The sequence below is a fragment of the Jaculus jaculus genome, chromosome 15 (genome assembly GCF_020740685.1).
Source record: "Jaculus jaculus isolate mJacJac1 chromosome 15, mJacJac1.mat.Y.cur, whole genome shotgun sequence".
NCBI classification, from domain to species: domain Eukaryota; kingdom Metazoa; phylum Chordata; class Mammalia; order Rodentia; family Dipodidae; genus Jaculus; species Jaculus jaculus.
Window position 1 is genome coordinate 52,801,982 of NC_059116.1, and position 27,047 is coordinate 52,829,028.

General features: G+C 35.6%; 1 protein-coding gene across 1 annotated transcript in view; it reads left to right on the forward strand.

Moving 5' to 3' along the window:
- The window catches only part of Ccdc178 (coiled-coil domain containing 178), a 612,453-nt gene that overhangs the window by 341,795 nt on the left and 243,611 nt on the right, over window positions 1-27,047 (forward strand). The window contains exon 19 of the mRNA XM_045134754.1: window positions 7,136-7,285. Within this exon, the coding sequence (XP_044990689.1) occupies window positions 7,136-7,285 (150 nt within the window). The remainder of the gene's footprint in view (window positions 1-7,135; window positions 7,286-27,047) is intronic.

Below are 27,047 nucleotides of genomic sequence, written 5' to 3' on the forward strand. Positions count from 1 at the left end.
TCAGTCTCCGGCATTAGATTTTAATCACAACTACTCTAATTAGTACCTTGCTAAGGTTTTTTTTTTTAATGATTTATTTATTTATTTTTGAGAGAGAGAGAGAATGAGAAATAGGAAGGTAGAGACAAAGAGAAAGGGAGAGAGAGAGAGAAAGAAAGAATGGGTGTGCCAGGGCATCTAGCCATTGCAAATGAACTCCAAATGTGTACGCCCCCTTGTGCATCTGGCTTATGTGGGTGCTGGGGAATCAAACCTGGGTCCTTTGGTTTTGTTGTGTTGTGCATGTTTGACCTGAGACAAGAGATGAACTTTCCTTACCTTCGTCTTCACATTGCCCATGTAAGAATCTCAATGTTAATTTCTATTACTGAAGGACTTGCACCAGGTGTCATGCTGACTTGAGTTTAAAATAAAAATGATTGTAAAGAGATGTTTTGTTTTTCTTCTTCAGAATATATATGTATATATACATATATAATATAATTTGCATGTGTTGTTTTATTACAAGTAAACAAAATAGGGCTAGAGAGATGGCTTAGCAGTTAAGTGCTTGCCTGTGAAGTCTAAGGACCGTGGTTTGAGGCTACATTCCCCAGGACCCACGTTAGCCAGATGCACAAAGGGGCACATGCATCTGGAGTTCACTTGCAGTGGCTGAAGACCCTGGTGCACCCATTTTCTCTCTCTCCTTCCCTCTATCTGCCTCTTTCTTTCTCTGTCTGTTGTTCTTAAATAAATAAATAAATAATTTTTTAAAAAAGTAAACAAAATAGAAGAGGTGTGGCTGGGGGCAGATCGTGAGTCTATCCCTAAGGTATGTAGAAAGCAAGTTTGAGCTCTGGCTGTTTGTGCTTGCTGGTATTGTTTTTGCTCTCTCTGCTGTGGGTATATGGAAGTGATCCAGTTTCTTCTGCCCTAATGGATCTTCCCTGGATCCTGTAAGCCTAAAGTAAACCCTTTCCTCCCACTCCTGTAAACTGTTTCTGGTCAGGTGTTTCTCCTAGAAAAAAGAAGGTAACTGCAGCAAATTACATATGAAGTTTCTGCATTTACATAGTGCATTATCACTTTATAATAAAGTTAGTTAATTATTTCTTAACTCTTTTATCCTGATGACCTTTTAAAGCAGCATAATTAGAATAAGTTGTGGTTATTGTATTAGAATCTGTATCCCTTGGGCCAACCCGACAGCACATTAACTCTCTGCATCACCCACTTGGTGTGCAGTGCCATCAGCACAAAGATACTATTCTTTGTAATTACCTAAAAAAAAGGATCTATTTAGTGTTAACTGACCTTTCTGTGACTGATCAGCCTTTTCTACCATTGAAGTAGAAATGTATATCATTAAAACGTGAGTAAATAGGAAACCTTTCTAAATCTGAAACTATCTACACCAGGAGATATACTTGAGGAGGAAATAATTGCTCAGTCATTCAAAAAAGAGTAGCATACATGAAAATATAACTACACTATTGGCAAATTGAAGTATAAAATAAAATAGAACATGGAAATATTTCAAAAGGTAGAAAGCCTCTATTCAATAATTTTTAATTATATAGAGAAATACATTATTAAACCCAAAGATATACTTGGGACAAAATTTAGTGCTTGTTAACAAGTAAGCATTAATTTAGGGAAACTATTACTGTGATTAGCAGCTATTGTTTAGGGGACTACTATAAGATACAATATTGTATAATATTACAGTAGTATACAATAGTATTATAATAATACAATACAATCAATATTGTATCTTATAGTAGTCTACTGTAAGAGTAATATATAGTATTACAATAATCTAAATCATGTAGTTTAATTTGGAAATGTTCATTGGAAATATGGTTAAGTGACACCAAATTTCTTATTACAATGATTTGCTTTGATTATATCAGAAACTTAGAGCAAGGGAGATGGCTCAGGGGTTAAAGACATTTTCTTGTAAAGCCTTTCAGGTCAGGTTTGATTCTACAGTACCCACATAAAGCCAGATGCACAAAGTGGCATGCATCGGGAGGTAGAGGCAATGCATCTGGAAGCATACAATAGCAGAAGATCCTGGTCTCTCTCTCTCTTTCTGTCCAACTAAAGAAATAAGATATTTTAAAAATAAATATTGGGGGAGACATTATAAAAGAAATTGTGTGCTTAAAGATATTTAATTAGTTTCTCTATTTCTCAGTAAGTTTTCCTGATGAGACTACATTCAGATATCTTTATATAGACTATCTTCAGAAATCTGTTTTTTCAAAGAAAAACACTGGCCTTTGCATCCAAGTTTTCTGATTATGTTCCTGAGCCTAGTCAGGGAGTAAGCTAAGGGGCCATGCATGAGGTCAGACATGAGTGTTGGGGTAGGGAAGCTGAGCAGAGCTTTTCCCTGAACTATGCAGGAGCAGGAGTGCCTGCTCAGCTGGAACTGGCCAGGCTTTCATTGAGCCATGGCCCCACCACACTTTGTACATACCATTTGCTTGCTGGGTAGTTTTGAATTCATGAGTGAATAGGAAATATTTTGTTAAAGAACATGGTATATTGAGATGGAGACAAGCAACAACCTTGCTGCAAAAGACTGATTTGCTCATTTACAAATCAAGAATGTTCTTTCAAGACTAATTATCAGAGAACTCAAGTTGGACAAGAGACTGGTTTCCATGGCAGCACTGACAAAGAAGTGGGTCCTGGGAGAGTTAAAACAGTTCTTTGCTCCTCTGAGGCTTTGAGATATCGACACATATCACTCTTACAGACTAGCTCCTCTGGAACACTTGGGAGAGCTCTTGCTTTCTGTAGTAATTGATGTATAGATTTAAGGGAGCAGCTATGCAGCCCTGCCTTGGTGCACACAGTAGGTGATATGCCTGACAAATACATGTTTTCTCCATGTCTGCTGCTACAGAGATTCGCATGTCTTTTGAGTGTGATAATGGCTATGCATTGAAAGGGACACTGAGATTTGTATTTACAGAGAATTGGATGCCTCATCTCCAAACACACTTATTCAGAAGTCTGCCCGCTGCATACTCTATTTATCAGTCTCTTAGTTCTAATGCACTTATTAATAACATCATAGAGTCATGAAAATTATCACTCCAATGCAAAAGGCATATGGAAGATGATCCTGATCGTGTGTGTGTGTGTGCATGAGTGCATCATTGCATGTGTATTTATATGTGTGGGGTCACATATGTGTGTATGTGCATGTATAATTCAGAGGTTGATGTCCAGTTTCTTCTCAGTTATTCTCCTCCACCTTATGTATTGAGACAGAGTTTTCTCCTGAAACCAGAACTTGCTGATTCAGCTAGTCTGCCTAGCCAGCTTTCTCTGGATATCTCCTTGTCTTTGCCTCCCAAGCACTGGAGTTACTGGCACACTGCCATGTCTGTCAATTGCATAGTTTTTGTGATCCAAACTCAATCCCTCACAGTTCCATGGCATGTGCTTTACCCACTGAGCAAGCCACAGCCCGGATGATGTAGATGGTGTGAAATTGCTATTGTTTAGTCTTTTATTGTTCTGATAAACACTGAGAGAAACAGCTAATGAAGGAAATATTTGTTTGGCACCTGATTTCAGAGGTTTCAGTGCATGTTCCACATGGTTTGTAATGAGGCTGAACATCATGGCAGAAGCACAAATGATCAAAGATGCTGACCTGATAGTAGCCAGAAAGCATAGAGATAAAAGATGCCAGGGACAAGATACGGGCAGGAACTTGAATCCTGTACCACAGCACCTACTTCCTCAGGCCAGGATTCACTCCTAAAGTTTCCAACATGTCCCAAACTACTGTCTCCAGCTGGCAACCAAGTCTTCAACATGTGATATTGTGGGAACACTTTGTATATAAACTATAATTGATTGTGCAATGCATGGGCTTGTGTCCTGGATCACATGCCATTGGAACTGAGCATTGATTCTAATAGTAAAGGCAAGTTTCAGCCATGCTCAACAAAGTCAAAAGATGGGAGAACGTTGGACATGATGGATGGAAGTCTAATTTACAAATGAGGCAACCATCTCATATTCCTACAGGGACCAAGAAAACATGTCTCTTGACTTTAACCCCTCTAAATTTGCTTAAATATATACCCATGTGGCAGAGTAGCTTTTATTCCTTTTAAAATTGATGTCATAAATTGATCCTTTTAAAATTCATGTCATAGATAATTTCTTATAAAAATCTCTTCCTCATCCTGCACTGTTCTTCAACTAGACTTGTTTGAACTTTTGCCCCTACCACCCTAGTCTGGAACCACTGGTGAGCATGATCATCTTTTTAAATCTCTGGATTCACCACAGGACTAAACCCATAGAATGAATGCAGAAGGGTTTGCAAAACAAATGGTTAAATAAAAAAATAAATAGGTGAAAAGTTAGTTGTAAGGATGCTCTGGAGTAATATTCATCAATAAATACCAGCAGTAAAATTTCTATTTTGTGGTGGTTCTGGCAGAAAATCAATTCTTTCTTACAATAGGGCTAAAATAAGTGTGGTATCATTTACTGAAGACCATAAACATGGAAATAGCAGCAAGAAAGTGAGGAATAGTATGCAACAAATTGTTATTAACAAATAATCAGGAGATGACAGATGGGTCACCATAAAAGATCAGTAGAAACAGCAGCAGAGAATCACATCAGGACAGTAGAGTTGGAATTAGAATTGAGTCAGAAAGACTGTTACAAAACATAACTGAAAGAAGATCCTGGTGAACTGGATCTGAGTGCCTGTGTAGGCATCATTGAGAGTATGGATGTCACATGACAATATGATAACTTGATAAGACTTTTTGAGGCAGCTATTAGGAGTTTGTGTACAATGAAAACATTTAAATCACAACCCCCTTTCCTGAATGCTCAAATTAATTGCTACTCTTTTATTCTCCTTTGTGGATAATCCATATTTAACTTGAAAAACAGTGTTTCTACCTGGCATCGTGTGCACACCTTTAATCCCAGCACTTGGGAGACAGAGGTAAGAGGATCACCATGAGTTCAAGGCAGCCTGAGACTTCATAGTAAATTTCAGGTCAGCCTAGGCTAGAGTGAAGCCCTACCTTCCACAAAAAGAAAAGTGTTTCTAATGGATTGAGGTTCTGTCCAAAGTGAACATGAATGGCCCACTTCTAATGGACTAATGGTAGCATCACTCCACTGCATTCAACCACAGTAGAGAGTTCTGCAGACCTCACCTTGGAAGCTCCATGAACTTGGTTTTACCAATGGATATATTGTGTCTAATTAAATTGTGGGGTGTTATATCATATAGATTAAAAAAATCATAAAAATCTGATTATATATAAACAATATATTCACGAGAACTTACAATGGAAAGTAGTTTCTTTGGGCCCAATTTCTCACTTACTTTAGCAACCCATTTTGTTTGCATCAAGCGACATGTCTGTCAGATTGGTGTACTTTTGGAAATAAGTTTGAAATAAAAGAATTCAGCAACTTGATTCAGTTGGTTGATGCCATTAAGGTTTTTGAAGGCAGAATTGCATGGTGTTTAAAGGTGGCTCATATTTAAGAGAATGGGATGTAGTACTAGTATGCCTGAATACAAAGCCTAGATCTTTAGCCAATTCAGAATTGGATTTTATGATGAGAGTTCAGGTATCAATAACCATTACAGTTACTATGTAAAAAGTGACTCTACCACATGAAAATAATCATGAACTTTGCTCTAACAAAAAATAATGCTATATTACTTTAGGTAGTTTTAAGATACAAGTTCTTAATGTTCTGGGTTATTTTTTACCAGAGTTAGGGCAAAGGAATTTGAAATGGATCTCAGTTCATCACTGGGCTTCTCAAAGAATATCTGAAACATAACACTCATCATTTGGGGTCAACAGGCAGATCAAGCTTTCATGAGGAATATGTGTGCTGACCTTAGTAAATCTTCATGTGCACAAATATAGAAGTATTAGAGAAGGCAATTTTCTGCTGAATCACATTTTCTATCATAATTCCATGCCACATATAATGTGTAATAACTGGTTGTAAGGACTTGATATGAGGGCATCCTTCCCAAACATTTAAATTATTTCACAATAGATATGTTTGGGTCTAGTAATTTAATCATCATGATTAATCTGTGTTTGTGGCTTTTAATACCTTTTAGTACTGTGGATAATGTTATAATGAATAAAGTTTTTGAAATTAGAGTCCCACAAGAGGATCAATTAGATTAAAAGTTTGGAAAATATACAAGTCTGTTGATGAATTCTATATTTTTGCAGCAACCAGAGATAGCTTGCTATGCAGGAACCAAAAAAGCAACCATCAATTAGACTTAATTCATCCATCCAACTTTAAATCACAGGTAGCTGCTAAAGGCTCTGTATTAGACTTGGCATGTATTTACTTAATTACAGAGGTGGTTATTATGTTGTCATATCCTCACTACTCACAGAAGCAGATTCAATGTTCATATAGCTAAAATGTATCCACATAAAACAGTGTCTCAGGATGCTTCTAAATGATTAATTCCCCTTTGCCTTTGTCAGTCATACTCTCCACCTATTTGTTTGTTTGTTTCCTTCAATGTTTTCTCTGAGTGACAACACTCCTAATTCTTAGGGATCAGATTCTATGTACCAAAGCACCAAAGGGTCTGCTACTGTTAGAGTACAGGGACCAGAGAAGGGAGAGCAGGAGACTGGAAGACACCCTGGCTACTGGGTGGGGATCATACTAGGTCTGACTGAGGGAAGCCCAGGAAAGGGTGGCGGGGGGGGGGGAGCAAAAGACAGGTGCATACTCACAAATCACACATGTTCAAAACAAGAATAAAACACTATATAAAAAATGAAAATAGGGCTACCTGCTCTAGATCCCTCCTGGCTTGGGAGAGCTTCCGCATCCGTTTTCCCTCACTTTCACTGCTTGCTTTAATCTCTGCTAAACCCTTGTTTTTCTTGAAAGGAAGGAAGAAAGGGAAAGAGGGAAGAAGCAAGGGAAGGAAATAGGAAGGAAAAGTGTGTTGGTACCAAGTGATTCTTTTTTGTGATATTTTGTTATTTTGCTATATTATACATTAGGATACTTTTAGGTAATCCAAAAGAAGGAAAAGTTCAAATGAATTTATTTTCAGTTTAGATTTGTCTGTATATTTTTTTTCTAGGTAATACAAAATGACTCACTGGAAGAAAATCTACATTTAGCACAAGAGTATCAAAGGATGCAGACTATTTTTTTGAGGGAAAAGGAAGCTTACTTCAATGTGTTTGATAGACTACTCTCGATCAATGCTTCAGTCAGTGATAAGAAAAAGGTACTGGCTTTTCTAATTTGTAGAAATGATTTATTTGATGTGTGTACTACCAGAAGCATAAAGTGGTCAGTGTGAGGTAATTAATGTGATTATGATTCTCATGCCAAATGCACACAAAATCGGCATGGTATCTTTCTGTTCAGTTTTATTGCACGAACCTTTCCATATTGGATTTTGATAAACTTAGTTTCTAACCTGCCTTTTTAATATTTGTTGGCTATTAATTATCATGACCATGAATTTTCTTTTTTAATTTTTAATTTTAATTTTATTTTTATTATATTTTATTATATTATTTTATTTATTTGTTTGTTTTTTCGAGGCAGGGTCTTGCTCAGGATGACCTGGAATTCACTGTGTGGTCTCAGGGTGGCCTCAAACTCATGGCGATTCTCCGACCTCTGCCTCCCAAGTGCTAGGATTAAAGGTGTTCACTGCCACATGGGTCTCTTTTTTTATCTTTATTTTTCAGATTTAAATGTGGTATTACAGACTTCAAATTTCAACTCTAGATGACAGTAGGATGGAAATCTAAACCCTCATTGTAATATAAATGCCCCAAATTTTGGTTTTTGTTTTGTTTAATATCAAGATAAGTTAGACATTTCAGAAAAACTGGTAACTCTCTGGTTACTGCTCATGATGTGGTGTGTGGTTAGCATACTTTGTGAAATATTTTTGTCATGATAAAAGTAGAAAATACTTTCATCAAAAAGAAAGAAAGATACATCATGAACCCAAAAGGGAGGGTGCCAAAATTTAGTTGTGTTATAACTTTGTCAGTTCCTATACTTTGAGATAGTTAGTAGCAAGAAAAAATGACTATTCTTTAAGTCTTTGGTCTAATTATTCAACTTTCATAAAGCTAAAGGCTTGGCTATCTTTAAACAATCTAGCAGCAAGGACAAGTATACAGCTGGAGAATGTCTTCTCTCCTTGGCCTTGCCCATCACTGTGATTCAGAACTCCACTTTCATACATACCTCTCTTTCTACTGGAATGTTTGGGAAGGCAGAAAGCCGGGGTTTAAGCAAAAGCTCTACCAATCAGTGTCTCAATGATCCTTCCAAGTTATTTGCTCCTCCCAAATTTATTTTTAGAATTCATAAATATTTCCCTTGGGAACGTAATTAGTAATAAAAAGGATCCCTTAGCTACTTTAAAAATAAAACAAAGCTATGCAATTGACATCATTACCTTCATCTATATATTGCTTAGAAATGCCAATGCTTATCACACATCCATTCAGATGAAAGGTGAAGTCGCTATATATACTGGAGAAAAAGCAGGTCATACTTTTACATATTAATATAGCAGAATATGAAGATACACCATATGTAAGTGGATTGGGGGCTGAGGAGATGGCTTGATAGAGAGCGAATTTGTGACAGAATTCTGCATACATGAGTTTGGATCTCAAGACATCGTATTTTTTAAAGTGAGAAGCTGTTATGGCCTCTGTAATCTCAGTGATTCTAGGGCAAGAAGGGAAGTGGCAACAGAACTTATGAAGCTTATGAACAAAACAGTAAACAGGAGATCTGCCTCAGCACAAGTTGGAAAGCAAGGACTGATAAGAAAATTGCCATCTCATCTCTGCACATGCTATGTGGCACATGCGTAGCCCCTACCAAATAAATAAATAAAATTTGAAAAGAGAAATAAGTGAATTTGGAAAAAAACTAAAGGTATAATAATGTGACCAAACGACTGTTAAGGAGTCAAAGAAAGTATACGTCTGGGTACATAGAGTATTTGTCCAACCTTTTCATGCATTTTGAATTTTTATTAAGGTAAAATGTATTTGACATGTTGCTAGTAATTGAAGAAGAGAAAATAATCAGTTGTTTTACTGTATTTCTTTTCCTAATCAAGGATAAACAAAAAACAAGCTGCATGGACACATGGGAGTTCACACTAGATCCTTTGGGGGCAAGTGATAAAAGGATATCTGCTTAAGCAGCCTTGAATTATGCCTTTTAAAGAGTATCCTGACCTCCCATTTACAAGGTTAAAGCAACATCATCATAGTCTTGTTGGTTGAATTCAATCAAGACTTGTATGATCAGAGAGACAATGGAGAGTGCCAGGAGATTTGGTTTATGTTTGAGATCCCTCAAATGAATCACTTTGAACACACCTGTTTCAGGGAAACTTTCAAAGATTTATTTCTACTTCCATTCATTTTTCATCTCCATCCTTCAGCAACAGAGGTCATTCAGTGCAGGCTGCCCTTGTCAGTGTCATGTAGGATCAATTTTCTGTGATGGACACAGAGGCTATATTGATGTTGTTAAAAATCTGTCAGTGAGAAATCATATGTCATTAGCTTCTAATGCACTGCTTACAGGGTGGAATTTGGCCATCAAAAATGAGACAGTCTTAATATGTTAGTCTATTTCCTTGATATTGCAGCCTTTCCCACCTGCATGGATTAAGTCTTCTGGTCATTTTAGTTTGGGGTACATAAAGGTACCATTTAATCTCTGATAGCCTTCATGAATTCCCTTGTCAAGTAAAAGAATCACACTAATAAATTTTAGGAATCATTTACATGTTGAAGCATATTTATTTGCAAATGATTAATTATATTTTAATAATCCTGATTATTATAAAATAATATTCTTTCTATACAAATTATACCTTGTTATGCTTGTTTTAATTTTAGGTCAAAAGAATGCCTCATAGAGAAGTAAAACAAATTAAAAATAATGTTGCCTTCTTTATCATAATTTTATGTACAGATATTTCAAAATTTAGAATGCTATAGTATCACTCTCAGTGGTGGTGGTGTGTGTTTTATTCATATATGTTTCCTGATACTCCCTTTCAACTTTGCAGTGGTGGGTATTTTCCTCCTTAAGTATCAGAAAGAGGCAAAAGCAATTATGTAAAATTCTTACTTGCTGTATTCATGGGTAACGAAAGTATTAAATTCAATCTAAAACTCCTCAGATGTCAAAATTAAAAATAACACTAGAGATAAAAGAAGGAAAACATTCTTCAAAACTGGTTTTATTTCTATCTGAATAAAAAAGTTTATTATTTTCATAAGTTTTCAAATATACTTGTGTGTTATCTCTTTAAAATGTTCATGTATATTTCCATGAATTTTTTGTATATTTGTTTCAAGTGCCATATGAAATTCTTCAGTCCCCAAAGAAAGATGAGTTAATCTTTCAGGCAAATAGCAATGTGGTCTCTTGGCTAAAAACAAGATATTTTCCAAAACTGGCTTAAATTAAGTTAAAATTCTTTCACAGGCAATTTGTAAAGTATAGCCCTTTCCTGTTGTAAACCTTGGTGGTTTAAAATGAAGAGAGTAAAAATTATTACAGAATCAGCTGATACAGAAGCGTGTATGTGGACCATATATCTACACATGTACTATACAATTGGAAAATGTTATACTTTTGATTTTATTTTCTTGAGAATTTTAATATATGAATATAATCTGATTTGATCATATTTCTGTCCTATTATCCTCTTTTATCTTCTCTTGCCAACCCCTATTCAACTGGGAATGCTCCTCTATCTAGAGAGTCCTTCTATGTATTGTCTCATTCCTTTTGTCCTCCTACATCTTCTATGTTAAGATGTTGATAAGAAGTGGAGTGTAATGGTGCACACCTTTAATCCCAGCATTTAGGAAGCATAGGTAAGAGGAATATCCCTAGCAAAACAACATCAACATCAAAACACAATGTTAATGAGGTTAGAACAATGTAGGTCTAACGGGAGTAATCACTGTAAGGTCATGAATTCACCAGTCATTTCATGGATTTAGGAAAGTGCCCCCAAAGTACTCCTTCCCATATTTTGGCTCTTATATTCTTTCTGCCCCCTATTTCACATAAAAATGGTCTGTGAGCTTTGAGGATCATGATAGATGTCTAGCTTAGTGTCAAGCTGTTGACAATCTCTTATTTTATAGCTCTGATGTGTTTTGAGTCTTCTCAGTGTCTAGCACAATTTCCATAGAAAAGTTCCTCTGGGTCTCAGTGACAGCGACACTCATATTCATTCCATCACTTCCTCTACAATGTTCCCTGGACCCTGTTAGGTGTAATAGAGATGACTCCTCAAGGGTGAAGCACTGGTCTTTTTCTTCTTTATTGTCATCTCAGTGAGTCTTAGTTCTCCCCAGTATTCACTGTTGTATATAAAAAGAAGCTTGTCTAATCAAAAGTAAAAATGGTATCAAGCAAAGGTCATAAAAATAGACATTTAGAAAGCCCTTCAGCAGTCTTGGTTTCTATGTTATTATTATCATTGTCACTAAAATAAGATATGGAACTGAGACTGAGTAGCTCATAATATTACACAAATAGAGATTAGCACCGATGGGGCTTTAACTAGTTTGTCTTACATCCAACTTCTTTCATAGTCATAGTAGACCTCTATACTATCCTATTGACTGCCAATGCCACATATGTCTTGTAAAAGCCCATAGGTTACATACCATTTGTCTAGTATCTAAGTGAAATAGATGCTTTGATTCACTGATTACATTTGTATTTTTTTTTCTCATGAGGCCCCCTTTTCAGTAGTGGCCTTCAAGGTAAAAAAAAAAAAATACTTATTTAATTAGAAATTATTAACTTCGGATTAAGATTGTGGATAGGCTTATCAATTCTAAATGTAAAACTTATGAAATAGGAGCATCCTTAAAATTTTTGCCTTAAACCGTCTATAGATTTACAGTCTTGGAAAGTGCAGAGTGTTTCACAGATTTCCTGTATGCACAGTTGTGAAGAAAAATGGGTCTAAGATACATAGCAACTTTGGTCCAAATGTTTTCTCAGACTACAGGGCATGAGCTTTGATTTCTTTTGTTTTGCCTTGAGGTATGAGTGGACCAATAGGTGAGATGCCATGAAAGAACCTGTCACAAACATACTTGGACATCAGTGAAGAGAGCTTGTGAAAAGAACCACACAACAATATGAGCCATTTAACAGTGTGGTGATGGACTCCAAAGGACACTTAAAAGCTCACAGAATTTAAGCACCACATATTCATTCATTCATTAAATTATATAATAAAATAAATTATTAAGCACTCATCATAGTGAGAGAGATACAGTAGGGGCTAATAGGTGTTCCATCTCAACCCTACTTTTATACTGAGGGCTGTGACCCCAGGTCCAGTAGATTCCCAGGAAAGAAATATTTTTTCTACTTAACCTGCATTGCCCAATTTTATTTAGTGAAATTTCCATCTTTAATGCTAGTAAAACAACTGTATCACCTAAAATTTGTACTAATTTTCTCCACTTTTCATCAGTTTTTTCATTGCCTTATTTTAATACTTTAGACTGATTTGGTGAGGAATCAGTCAATTCTAGCAATAAGCAAAATTATTTTCTTAGAAAAAATGTGACAGCAGCTTTTGCTTTGTTTTATGTCCTACTGCTTATTATCTTGCATCCAATAAAGTTGTACTTTTGGCAATCTGTGAGTGGATTTTTCCCCCTATAGATAGAAAAGGATTTATTTCATAGAAAAAATGTAATCATTTTCAATAACTTTGGCCTAAAACAGCTATTTTAAAGACCATGTCAGTACCACTGTTTTTTGATTTACACTTATCTGCTCTGTTTCTTAGTTGCATACACAAAAATGCACATTCACTCATGCAGTTGTTCTAAGGGAGTTACCATAGACTAAGAAGCTTCCACTGAATTATTACTAATCCTCCCTCTAAGGAGCTTTCCTTGAGAGGCCACTGAAGGGCTTCCATGATTCCTGAGCCTGGAGTAACCAGCTGGCAGTCTATTATTTTCTCCAAAGACTGTCCAATGACCCTTCTTTCTATCGTCATTGTCATGCAATCCTCATGAAGACTAGGGATACCTGAGAGCTCATTTCTGGCTAATACTTTAGAGAAATAAATATAGTTTAGAACCAAACAATTCTGTAGTGCCAGTTTTGAGTGGACTGTAAAGTTAGGTATCTTGTGCACCTTGGAAGGATGTTCTTTGGATAGACTTACAGGGGCAATGAATGGAAGCAAAATCTTAAAGTTACTTACAGAGTGTGGTGAGGGAGGGCCTCTTATACGGCAAAGGCACTCAAAATAAAATTTTCACATATCTATAGCTCTATATAAATATATATTATATATATATTTTGTATATATATATATATATATATATATATATATATATTCCATAGGTTTTCACATAGCCATATCTCTCCTTGCTGATATTTATTTGACTATATTCTATAAACTTATGGATAGAAACTAAGGGTGCTCTCAAATATCCCAAACACACAGGACAGTCCACTTTCAACCTGTGCCAAGAATTCTTCAGCCTGAAATGCCAACATTTCTAAGGACAAAATACATCAATACACACAAAGAAATATCCACCTCACATATATATAACATAGGCATAATATAATGCACTGTAAATTATATTCCCATCCTAAATATTTAAACTATACTTTTATATTTGAAAAATCCACTAACTGTCACCTTGAATTTCCCATTTTTTTCTCTATGGCTTTTCTTTTCTTATAAACCTATTTACAACCGATTGACTTAATATTTATTAGACTCAACATTGGAAAATATTCTATTTAGGAAAAGCCTCTAAAAGTATACATTCATGAAATTCTGTTGACATTTAATAAGGTAAAAAAAAAAGTGTTCTTTGTATTCTCTATATAGGCCTCAAAAATTTAGAACATTTTTCAGTAAATAGGTTATGTTCTTTGGAATTCACACATATAATGCTAACTTTTCATGGCATGGTTCATCTCTAAAATGCAATAATATTCCTTTATACTTAAAAACACATTTACAAAGGTTACAAAATAAATAAAATGTTCATTGTATGCAACATCTATGAAAGGTATATTTTCTACATAGACTAGTCTCACACATGATGCACAATTTCATTTTAAATAATGTCTGCTCACATCTGCAGAGATATATTAGACACTCACTTGCTATAACAAAAAGTAATATGGAAAATAAGTGTATCTGTTTGCTAGATCTTTTTACACTATTGATGTTCCTTTATACTAGGATGTAAATCTTATTAACTGTGGAGTGGAGTTATCTATGGTAAACAAACATACACAAGATTGCTATGAAATAAGCCATTCCAACCTTCATTAAGAACTCTCTAGAGGGCTGGAGAGATGGCTTAGCAGTTAAGCGCTTGCCTGGGAAGCCCACGGACCCCGGTTCGAGGCTCGGTTCCCCAGGACCCACGTTTGCCAGATGCACAAGGGGGCGCACGCCTCTGGAGTTCGTTTGCAGTGGCTGGAAGCCCTGGCGTGCCTGTTCTCAATCTCTCTCTCTCTCTCTCTCTCTCTCTCTCTCTCTCTCTCTCTGTCTCTTTCTCTCTCTCTCTGTCACTCTCAAATAAATAAATAAAAAATGAACAACAAAAAAACCCTCTCTAGAGCCAGGCATGGTGGCACACTCCTTTAATCCCAGCACTCAGGAGGCAGAGGTAGCAGGATTGCCATGAGTTCAAGGCCACCCTGAAAATTCATAGTGAATTCAAGGTCAGGCTAGGATAGAATGAGACCCTACCTTGAAAAACCAAGATAAAAAAGAAATAAACCTCTAGAACTTAAAGATAGATGACCTTGGAACAACATAAGTCATCATGTTCAGTATTGCAATCTGATGGGACTCAAATAATTCATATTGTAATTTTTAAGCATTTCAAACAAATTAAAATATATTTGAGAACCTGATAAAATAATTCTATACTTGTCAATGAACATATACAAGAAAATTACGAAGAAAATGATGAGGCACCATTTGTCCTGATCTGTACTGAAACAAATAATATAGCTGGCATAAGTTGTGAAATGTTATAAATAAAACAAAAAACTCAGAGCCACCCAACAGAAAGCAAAGAGAGAAGTCCTAGTGTACAAAACAGCATATCTCATAAAAATGTGGAAAAGAAAGCAAAATGATGACCCAACATTTTAAACAAAAAGGTGCTAGTTTCACAATTTAAAAAATTAAAATAAACCGCATCCTGTGCTGAGCCAATCAACACAGACACTGAAGATGCAAACATAAAAGACATGTAAATAGTTATTTGATCATTATCTTGATACAAGCTTTTACCAAGGTAATAAAAATTTTTAAAAATGGGCTGGAGAGGGCTGGAGAGATGGCTTAGCAGTTAAGCGCTTGCCTGTGAAGCCTGGTTCGAGGCTTGGTTCCCCAGGTCCCATGTTAGCCAGATGCACAAGGGGGCGCACACATCTGGAGTTCGTTTGCAGAGGCTGGAAGCCCTGGCACGCCCATTCTCTCTCTCTCCCTCTACCTGTCTTTCTCTCTGTGTCTGTCGCTCACAAATAAATAAATAAAAAGTTTTAAAAAATGGGCTGGAGAGATGGCTTTGTGATTAACACATTTGCCTGCAAAGCCAAAGAATCCCATTTCAACTCTCCAGGACCCACGTAAGCCAGATGCTCAACCAGGCACATTAATCTGGATTTCATTTGCAGTGGCTCGAGGCCCTAGCATACCCATTCTCTCTCTCTCTCTCTCTCTCTCTCTCTCTCTCTCTCTCTCTCTCTTTCTCTCTCTCTCTCTCCCCCTTTCTCTCTCTCTCTGCCTCCTTTTCTCTCTTAACTAACTAAATATATATATATTTAAAAATGAAAAGAATACTAATAAGTTATCCATAGATTTGATATCATGAAAATTAAAATGCTTACAAGTTAAGAATTTAGGAAGATAGTTTCAAAATCTGTGACAAAGAAGACCTTGATATATTTACCATGTGAAATACTATACTAAATCACTTTAAAGATGAGTTGAATATTTATTTTATTTTATATTTTAGCTTACACATGTATGCATTTCAATATGGTATTATTTCATATACCTTTTTAAATTCTTTTATCCCTTCTTCTCTTTTCCTCTCCCTTTTATAATCATCTCTCTTTCACTTTCCTATGATGTGTGTCCTTTGTCCTTTTCCTCTTTCTCCACACCCCTTTCCTTCCCATGTTCCCCTGTCTAGCTTCATAACCTATACCCTGTCTCACATCTCCTTATTTACATACACACATGCATTCAGGATCTCCAATGACAGAAAATATACAATATACAATATTCATCTCTCTGGATCTCTGTTGCTATACTTAGTATGTTCTTTTCAGCTTCATCTATTTTCTTGCAAATTTCATAATTTAATTTTTCCTTATATAGTTTGGCTGACAATTTTTGTAAGGCTCTCAGAACAGAACTTGACACATACTAAGTTTACATACCTTTTAGTTACTTATGCATGTTATTAAGTGGTATTCTATAGCATATCCCACTAATTTTTTTATTATATATCCACAAAAAATTAGACTCAAATTGGCACTAATTTCATTACTTGTGTACTGATGTAAAATAATCTGTGCTATAGAAAAGAAATCATTGTGGAAAAGAACTTAATTACCTTATTTTAGTAAGTATTTATGAATCCCTAAATTAAAGTGGCAATTAGCACTTTCTGCTAACCAGTAGTGCCTTAAAGACAAGTTAGCTCAGTTAGCATAAACACTTGTTAGCAATAAACCTATAAGTGTGGTGACCAAGAGTTATCTAGTATTCTCTCTCCTTTAACTATAAGAACTAAAATCATTGTAACTAACATTATGTCAGAATGTTCATATATGTGTTCATATACAAGTACATTTTAGACCCAACATATCAGACAACTCTGGGATGATTATTTAAAGATTCTTACCTTCTGAGCAGTTCTAATAACAGGTCCCATAACCACTCCAACTATATCTCACTAAATGAGATTTTATCTGTTTCCAAATTGATAGACAAGATATTTTACAGAAAGCACAATGTGTTCTAATTGTTTATTCTGTTTGTACTTGTGTTAGCACAGGTAGAAACTAGAAAAGAAGAGACTTGATTTTTAGATGTTTCACAACTCCCTCACTAGAAAATAGTTTATAAATCATATTACCTTTTTTTCTTTAAATGGATCATGTATAAACATTAGTATCTGAATATATATATTTCAGTTTAACTGAGCAGTCTGATTTAAGAGTTTGTCCATGTGACTGATAAAGTACTGTGGACAGAGACATTGAAATACTTTTATTTTGTCAGTTTGGTTTTAGATTTCCTGTCAAAGGGCCCTTGAATGTGGCATATAAGCTGTTAAAAAATATTTTATCATTCCATCATGATAAATGTGTATTCTGAAAAACGTACACAAGCTAGTATATTATCTCCTAGAAAGAACTGGATAGATGCAATGAATAATACAGTGTTAGAATCCTGTGAGACATAAAATGAATTTCAAATGATTTCATTGGATGCTAGATATTAGATTTTTTGTTGATGTTCAAGGAAATGTTCTCATTTTAAAGGGGTATATGCAATATGTTCATGGGTTTTTGAAAATAAGTATATAAAACAAAGATGCTGTCTGCACGAGATACATGAAAAGAACAAAAGTGTTATCTGTAAAAGCAGCACAGAACTCGAGTTGCTTGACTTTTTGTATGATGCATGCTACAGCAATCTGCTTCTAATATGGAACTATAGTAAGGATCATTGCACTAATGCAGGAGGATTTGTGATAATGTTGCAGAAATTTTACTGTCAAAACTGAACTGCAGTGTAATGACTTTTGTTATCATGGTTTCTAACAACTATTCAGTATGAGTTGACCCTACATATGGTTGATTCATAATGTGTCAGTAACTCAGAAAGCCAAAAAGGAAATAAAAGCAGTCAACACATTTCATGATATCATTATTAACAGTGTTAAGCCAATTATTGCGCTATGTAAGCTAAGGGTCACATGGAAATAAGAAAAAAAAAAAAAAAAATATATATATATATATATATATATATATATATATATATATATATATATATATATATCATGACAGTGCTGGCCAAATAAATGTACTGAAGTAGTGCTCTCCTCTGCTCACTACAATCACTGGTTATTGATGGCTGTCGTATTACTAATTTGCAGTTTAATTATTATCCTCTGCTTAAAGATCTCTGTCATCATATCCCTTCTTCCTGAAGTGTTGATTTCCACTTCCTTTATGAACAATCTCATTTTCTGTTCCTATTTCACACGTCTCCCTCTTCAATGCATCATATTTTCATTCCAATGTATAGCAGAAAATACATAAATAAAAAAGCTAAAATTGGTTCCTCCCAATGTGACCATCACAGAGCTAGTCAGTGCACAGAACATTGCATTATCATAAACATATAGTCAGTTATAAATAAAATAATAACCTTTATGAGAATCTTGATTCATAAAATTCTAAAATATTATTGAGAAAATTTCCTCTTTAACAATGATACAATCTTCATTATTTGCTAGAAGTACTGTTAACAAAATGTCCCACAGTAGAGTTTAAGCAACATAAAATAATTTTCTCATCATTCTGCAAGTTAGGAACTTGAGATCATGGTATCAGCTGGGTTAATTCTATCTAAGAACTTTGATGGAGAGATCAACTCCAGTCTAACCCCTTGGTTGGTAGATGTCTGTCTCCTCACTGTGTTCCTATGTCTCCCCTCTATGTGTTGGTTAAGTAAAGCTAAATAACCCAAGGATGTGACTTTCAGTCAAGTTATTCTTTATGTAATGATATTGGAGAGAATTATTGAATAAATAAAACATGCAGAGATTAATATGTTTTAGAAATTGAAATGGCCAAAAACATAGGCCAAATGTTTCTACTTCTGTAAAAGCATTCATAATCATTTTTTTTTCTTTTTATTCATTTGTTTGAGAGAGAGAGAAAGAGAGATAGAGAGAGAGAGAGAGAGAGAGAGAGAGAGAGAGAGAGAGAGAGAGAGAATGGGCATGCCAGTGCCTGAAGCCAGTGCAAACAAACTCCAGATGCATGCACCACCTTGTGCATCTGGCTTAAATGGGTACTTGGAATTCAAAACATGGGTCCTTCGGCTTTGCAGGCAAGCACCTTAAGCACTAAGCCATCTCTGCAGTTCAATTTTTCTCTTTTTATGAGGAGGATATGCATCACATTTAATGAGGTCTGGCCTTAATAGCCCCATTTTAACTTTAATTCCATTTACAAAGACCCTATCCCCACCAAATGGAGCAGCATTCTGAACAGTGGTGAGGTTTCTGCATGTGAATTTGTGGTGAAGATTGATACAATTTAAATCAAAGGATCTCTGCTGTGCCTTTAAGTCACTCTGTAATTAGGAACCAGTACTGAGATTCAAAATCTGGGCCTTTGGACTGTAGCCCATAGAATTTCTGTTCTTCCATGGCTTCTCTTAAACTCCAATTTATTACACTGCCCAACTAGTTACCTGTAGAAGGCATATTATTGTCTATTTTTAAACACAAATTTATTTTTTATTATAAAGACTTTTCTATGCTTATGATTTTAGATATGGGTATGATGGATCAATTACTCTTCTGTGAAGAAATGATGTTTGAAGTAAAGATATTTTGGTTATGCAGAAAGTGACAGACTGTCCTAATAGGTGACCAAGAGCCTATCACCTCTGCTTAAAGATCTCTGTCATCATATCCCTTCTTCCTGAAGTGTTGATTTCCCCTTCCTTTATGAACAATACCTTCCCACCTAAGGAATGCCAATCTGTTCCTCCCTTTGCCTCAGACCACAGAAAGGAAACTATCTTGAGCCTAAAGAGATTGCCGAAAATGCTACAATAAAGACTAAAGGTATACATATTTTTAAGAAGGAAGGACAGAGACTGGGGAGTTGATAGCTCAGCAGTTCAAGGCACATGCTTGCAAAGCCTACCAACCCAGGTACAATTCCTTTGTACCTAAGTAAAGCCAGATACACAAAATGACACATGCCTAGAGTTTGTTTGTAGTGGCAAGAGGCCCTGGAACAACCACATTTTCTCCTTGCAAATAAATAAGTAAAATTATTTTTCTTAAAAAGAGGGAACTAATGGACTGGAGAGATTGCCCAGTGGTTAAGGCACTTGCCTGCAAAGCCTAATGATGTAGGTTTGATTCCCCAGTACCTATGTAAAGCCAGGTGCATAAAATGGCACATGCATCTGGAGTACATTTGCAGTGGCTAGACCCATTCTGTGTGTGTGTGTGTGTGTGTGTGTGTGTGTGTGTGTGTGTGACTTTTTCTGCTTCCAAATAAATAAAAAAAAGATCTTTTAAAGAATTATTAAAAAGAGGAAAGGAGAAGGTGAGAAGAACTGCTACAAGCAGCAGCTGGCATTTAGTACCTATAGAAGAAAAATAAACTTTCTGTGGAAGTGTGATTATAGGAATCCTGATCTTGAAGTTTTAACCCACAGCTGGACTAGGGTTAGTTACCACACACAGCAATCACTGACGATATTAACCAAATGTACTTCAAAAGATTCAACGAATGGATAGTGTAAAAACATGTGACACTGCTGATAAGATGTGCTATTCATGCATATAACAGACAAACAGAATTTCCACAGAGCACCGTATAAACTTGAGGGAAACATGAAGAGAGGTAGTTAAGTACTGACAAAAAGAAACTGCCATTACTAAAATATCACTGAAATGTGGCAGTAAGGAAAGGAAGAGAAGGTGACTATCAGTTTCCCTAAATAGCCCCTGCATTAGAAGAATATGGAGCAAGGGAAGAGAACAATAATGTTGTCTTATAGGAAGATCCAGCTTCTTAAAACCATATGCATTGACTTGGATAAGGTCTTTCTTAGCTGAAGATGTTAGGATTGGGGGAGTTGCCCACAGGCATCTGAGAACTGACAATCTGACATTATTAGTAGAAATGTTTAGCAGCAGCATGTGAGCACCCCAAATAAAAATCTAGGTTACTTTGGGGAATTTCCCTAGTGATTTCTCATTCTGGCATCTCTTCATGAAGATTTAAATAAATTCCAGTAAATAATCACCTAGAAGAACATCACTCCCCTAAAAGCAGCTAACATCTATCACTATTTATTAAAGGAGACAATAGAAAATATTAAAGGACAAATGAAAACATCCAAGAATATTGCTGCTAGTTGAATTATTCTTTATGTATTAACAGGAAAGTATTAGTTAATAACAAATAGAGCTTAGTAAATTGTAAAAATCCAGATGACCAATAAACATAGGCAAATGTTTCTATCTTTTTAAGTCAGATGTGCACAAATTAAATGGAGGTACAACTTTTCAGCTGTTTTTCAAATATCAATATGACAGATTACCCATAAAAATTCTAAGGAAGTGTACAGAAAATGAGGCACCCAGAAAAGGTGAGAAATCCTGCAATTTCCACATTTTCCTGCCAACACCATACCTGTCTGAAATGGACCATCCTCTTGCTTGTGCTCTGAACTCTGCCCTCTTTCACCTTCTCAACACCATTTCTCACACAATATTCCCATCCTGTTAGATCTTCATTTTCTACCACCCTGAATTATTTCATACTTACTTCCTAAACCCCACTTTTGGCTTCCATGTTCCAAGAACATTTCTTTCTTCAGGAATGCTGTAGTTTCCTGAGTAGCGCACTTGTGATTTGTATAGTTTGTTTCTTTTTGAGCCAACGACTCCCTGTGTAGCTCAAGATGTCATGAATCCTTATTTCTCTTGTCTATACCTCCCTAGTGTTAGGATTATAGTAGGTCACCATCATCCTGGCAATTTGTGTACTTCTGGTATACATAAATCATAATTTCAGATGCAAAATTACTGACAATGGTAATTATCACAACATTCAGAAGTACATGACTTTCCTTGGCTACCCAGACTGTATATTCTGCCATAGTCAGAGGCCAGCTGTAGATGTTTGACCACTATATTCATTCTCAGTATGTGAATTGTCAGATTCTTGCATGTAGAAATTTCCCCAACCCCTTCCATCCCAGAATTCCTGCTTCTGGATCCTTCTTACCTCTGAACTATCCAATCAAAGCTCCTTCTTCACAAGAGCTCCTCAGAGCATCTTGGAAAAATCTGTCCCTTGTTCACCCACTATCATGTCACCTCATTTGATTCTTAAATAGGGAATCTCTGGTATTTTATTTTATGTTTATTGTCTACTTCTGCCATGGCAGTTTCAGATTATTCATGACCATCACTTTAGCACCTAGAGAAGGACCTGGAAAATATCTGCTATTATGATTGTTACCAGTGGGCCATTTAGCAAATTGTGCATGCTTCTCACTGAAATAGCATTTCTACTTCTAGGAAATTTTAAGAAAATCATCTGTAAAAGTCTAGAAGATATAGTCATAATGATGTAGATTATAGTGTTTCTTTATGAAGAGGAAACATTAGCAAATTCAAAAATGCTTGTATGGAATTATCTAAGTATATAAAAGAATCAGCATATAGTGAAGTATTATATAGCATTTAAAGGGTATGATATATATGATTCCTACCTTGTATCTTATATGTATTATATTTCATCACAATCATATGTACCTGCCTATGCATGAAAAGCTGCATTTTTAAATGTAAACAGTATTTGATCTGTACAAAATAAATTCTCTTCTTCATTCCTTTGTTTTTTCAATTAACACTTAGTATTTAGTGAAACAAAATACAAAGCTACTTTTATGTGACAAAACAGGAATGAATTTTAAAAAAGGAGTGAAATTAATAAAAGCCTTTAAATAAGAAATAGCATTCCAAAATGTCACAGGATTTTTAAAAACTGTTGAATAACTCAGGAGAAAAATGTAGACATATTCTCAGCACCAACGATAAATATACAATATACAATTACTAACTATAAATATACAATATACAAATATTACAATATAGTTCATTTGGTTTGATGATGATGATGATGATGATGACGATTGCTATCATTATTTTGGTTGTCTTAGGTAGGGTCTCACTCTAGCTCAGGCTGGCCTGGAATTCACTATGTAGTCTCAGAGTGGCCTCGAACTTATGGTGATCTTCTGCCTCCCTTGTGCCTCCCTTGTGCTGACATCAGGTTCACTGAGAAAGCAGCACTCTTGCTAATTTCTCCAACTTGTCTATGGTTTCATCTGGGGCCTTGGTGAAGTGTGATGGGCTGTTTCTCCTCTGGTCCTACTTCCATCTAAAAAAGAGAAGTAGATTCTCCAACAGAGAATGAAGTTAGCACAGGTTAAATGGGATATCCACTGTTAGTCAGAGAGAATTTAATGGGTGTACATCTTCTTGTAGCCCAAGATTGGTGGGAGCTTGATATTGGAGAGCAAATTCATTATCTGGATATGATCCTGAATTGTTTTCCAGTTCCAGATATGGCTTCCTTTCCACTGTGCAGATCTGTTAGCCAATTCAAGAGCAATTGGTTACCCTTCATGGCTATGTGCCACTATGTGATAATTGTCTTTCTGTAACTGGGTGAGTTCACTGAGTTCAACCATTTTTCTATAAATTTCAATGTGTGATTTTTTTCTAACTGCCAAGTAGAATTCCATCATGTAACTATACCACATCTTGGTTATCCATTTGTCCAACAATGGACATCTGAGTTGATTCTAGTTCTTAGCTATTAAGAATTGAGTAGCTATAAACATGGTTGAGCAAATATCTCTGAACTGAGGATTGAAGCTTTTAGGATAAATTCCCAGTGAGGGAATAACTGGTCTGTTGGTAACTCTATACTCATCCTTTATAGGAGTTTCCATATTGCTTTCCATAGTGGTTGTACCACCTTACATTCCCACCAACAGTGAATGAGGGTTCCTATTTCTCTACATCCTTGCCAGCATTTGTTTTCATTTGATTTTTTAATGTTTGCTATCCTTACTGGGGTAAGGTGGAATCTCATAGTTGTTTTAATTTGCATTTCCCTGATGATTAAGGATGTTGAACATTTTCTTAAGTGTGTGTTTGCCATTTGTATTTCTTCCTCTGAGAACTCCCTGTTCAGTTTTTTGCCCCACTTTGCAAGTGGGTTGTTTGATTATTTTTATTGTTTAGGTTGTCTGAGTTCCTTGTAGATTCTAGAAATTAGGCCTCTGTTAGTTGTGTAGCCAGCAAAAATATAATTAACAAAAATTGATGGAGCACATACTATTTTTGCTTCCCTATCCTTCAGTATGGCTATTTATTTTCTAATCCTCTTCCTTAATTGGTTTGAAGATTTATTTCAATATTTATGGTTGTCTGTCAGTAATAACTTGTGTTCTATCTTTCTAATGTGTCTCTTTACATTTGTGCCTACTTCTCTTGCATTTGTCTTTATTAGTGAAATTAATTTAAATGTGTGGCTCTTTCTGTCTGTCTTTAATGTAATTTAGATTTCTGAGTTTAATCAACTTTTTCTCTAGCCTTCCATTACATGGTCAGATTGTGTTTCTTACTTGGTTTCTCTGGAATACCATCATCTACTTACTATGTTCATTCCTAAAGGCTTTTGTCGTAATCCTCATTAATTCAAGTTACAACGTATATTTTGTTAAGTAGAAAGAAGATCAAAATATGCAGATGGTTTCTATACACAAGGCACCAAATCTTCTTTTCCCTTTGTGCTTCAACTCATATGCTACAAGAATAACATCTCCTATCATTGCCTCAACCATTTCATAACAAACATCAAAGCAAGCCATGTCCTCTTCCCTTTACACTAAAAACATGTTTCCATAGAACCCACTGCACCTTTTGATCTTGTCTGAATTTGTTGTGCCTGAAGTCATGCTCAAAGCCCTTACTGATATCTGATTTGAATCTGAAATTTCTCCAGGGCTGGTGCAGAATATTCTAATATAATGCTCCATAGAATTTACCGTTATATATATTTAGATACCTAGAATCAAATCAACAGTATGAATAAGCCTCAATTCATAGGTTATTTACAACAATAATACTGGTTTGGTTTCTTACTTGACCATCTAAGCATATTATTTAGGAATTTAGTTTAGGTAGGCTAAGGCATGTAGTCTTAGTATAATCTCCTATAGCTTCATCTCATTTCAATCTATGCTGAAATTTAATCTTTAACATTTACCTCTAATGAGTTTCTTTGGAGCTGGGAAGATGGTTCTGTGCTTAAGATGCTTTCTTGCAAATATTATAACCTGAACTCAAGCCTCCTTAGTACCCAGATAAAGCTGGATACAAAGCAGTGCATATATCTGTAATCTCAATGTGCCTAGGCAATGAGAGATAGAGCAAGGAAAATCTGGATGCTTGCCAGCAGCAGCAAACAACAAGAGAGAACCTGTCTTAATAAAGTTGCTAGGAAAGAAGTCACACCCCAAGGTTGTTTTGTGACCTTCACATGTGCACTTATGGCCACATACCATACATATACACACACAACTATACATGCACACACAAATAAATATATGCATATTTTTTCTTTGTAGATGTAGAATAAATGATTAAGTAGTAAGTATATTGTCATGGAGTGCATTCAAATCATTTGACAAAATACTAGAAATAAGTTGTTAGACTCTCCTGTTTCTCAGCATCAAAAATAACTGATCAAACAGAATGTTTAAGCTTATCAGCAAACAAAGTCAAATTTCTAGTTTATTTCTTAGAAAAACAAAGCTTAACGGTAGCATTATTCTTTTCCCTATATTATGTTTTTATTTATATTTGAAGATTGTTATATTTTAAAGTAATGGGTTTAATGTGTGGCTCTTTGTATAGGGAAATGAGCAACCCTTTGTTCTCTCCAGATAAAGCACCAATGTTAGGCCAAACAAAGCATTCCACCTAAGTGTAGGTTGGTAAACAAATGAATCTATTGAGGTTACATATAGGATCATAGATGGCCTATAGGCAACTGCATCTCCAAAATGTAATCATCCACACAGGTGATGAACTGGGAAAATGTCATTCTCTGAGCTTCCTGCCCAACTTGCATGCAGCTCTATTAGGGAGTATGTCCTCTCCCCAGAAATTACACCTTGCTATGATAACCTTGTAGCTCTCTCTGAGATTCCTGAACTTTCTTAGCCTTGTAAGATTCATTAGCTTCCTGAGTCTTTTGTGTATCTTTCCCCCCAGCAGGAAGGGATATATATTTTTTTTCTTTCTGCTCCTCCTGTTTTCTCCTCCTCATTATTACACTTATGATAAGCAAGTGCTGTACCACTAACCTATATCCCTATCCCTTCCAGTACTAATTTTTAAAAGTACTCACGAAGGAAACACATTTTAAAGAAAAGTCTTCACATGTTTCATTCAAAATATGATAAAGCATTGACAAAACAAACAACTTCAAATAAGCATCCACAGGACAACCTAGAGAGCCAGAAAATAGGGAACAGTAGATCAAAGACTTAGAAAGTTAATCATGGCAAGTTGGTAAGACCTAATATGCCAGAGATAATAGCTTTGAATTTTATCCCCTAAGCAGTGATAATTCATTGGAACAGTTTAAGCTTGATCATGGCATGGCTAAAATTGATTTAGCAAAAATCACCTTTGAAATAATATGCAAATGGGCCTGCAAGATTCAGAATGTAGACCTATAGTCACTGAGAAAGTGCTGAAGGTGAAGAGACGACAGGGTATATTGACACAGAAGCAATGTGCTGAATGGAAATGGTTCAGATTGAAAAAAGTAGTTGGAGGTCACAACCAAAGGACTTCCTGATTTGAGGATGAAATAATGGTAGAATGAGTCTGCTAGTCATTCACCAATAATTACATTACTTTTTCTACATTTGGTATAAAGCTTTCTTCTAACTGGTATGAAAATATACTTAGCTTGAGAAATTTTTTCTATTTTAATTCAGAGAGCATTATCACTCAGGTAGCTTCCATATTTTAATGGTAGATTTTGTGTAGAAGAATCCTGACCCTGTAGATGTGGTG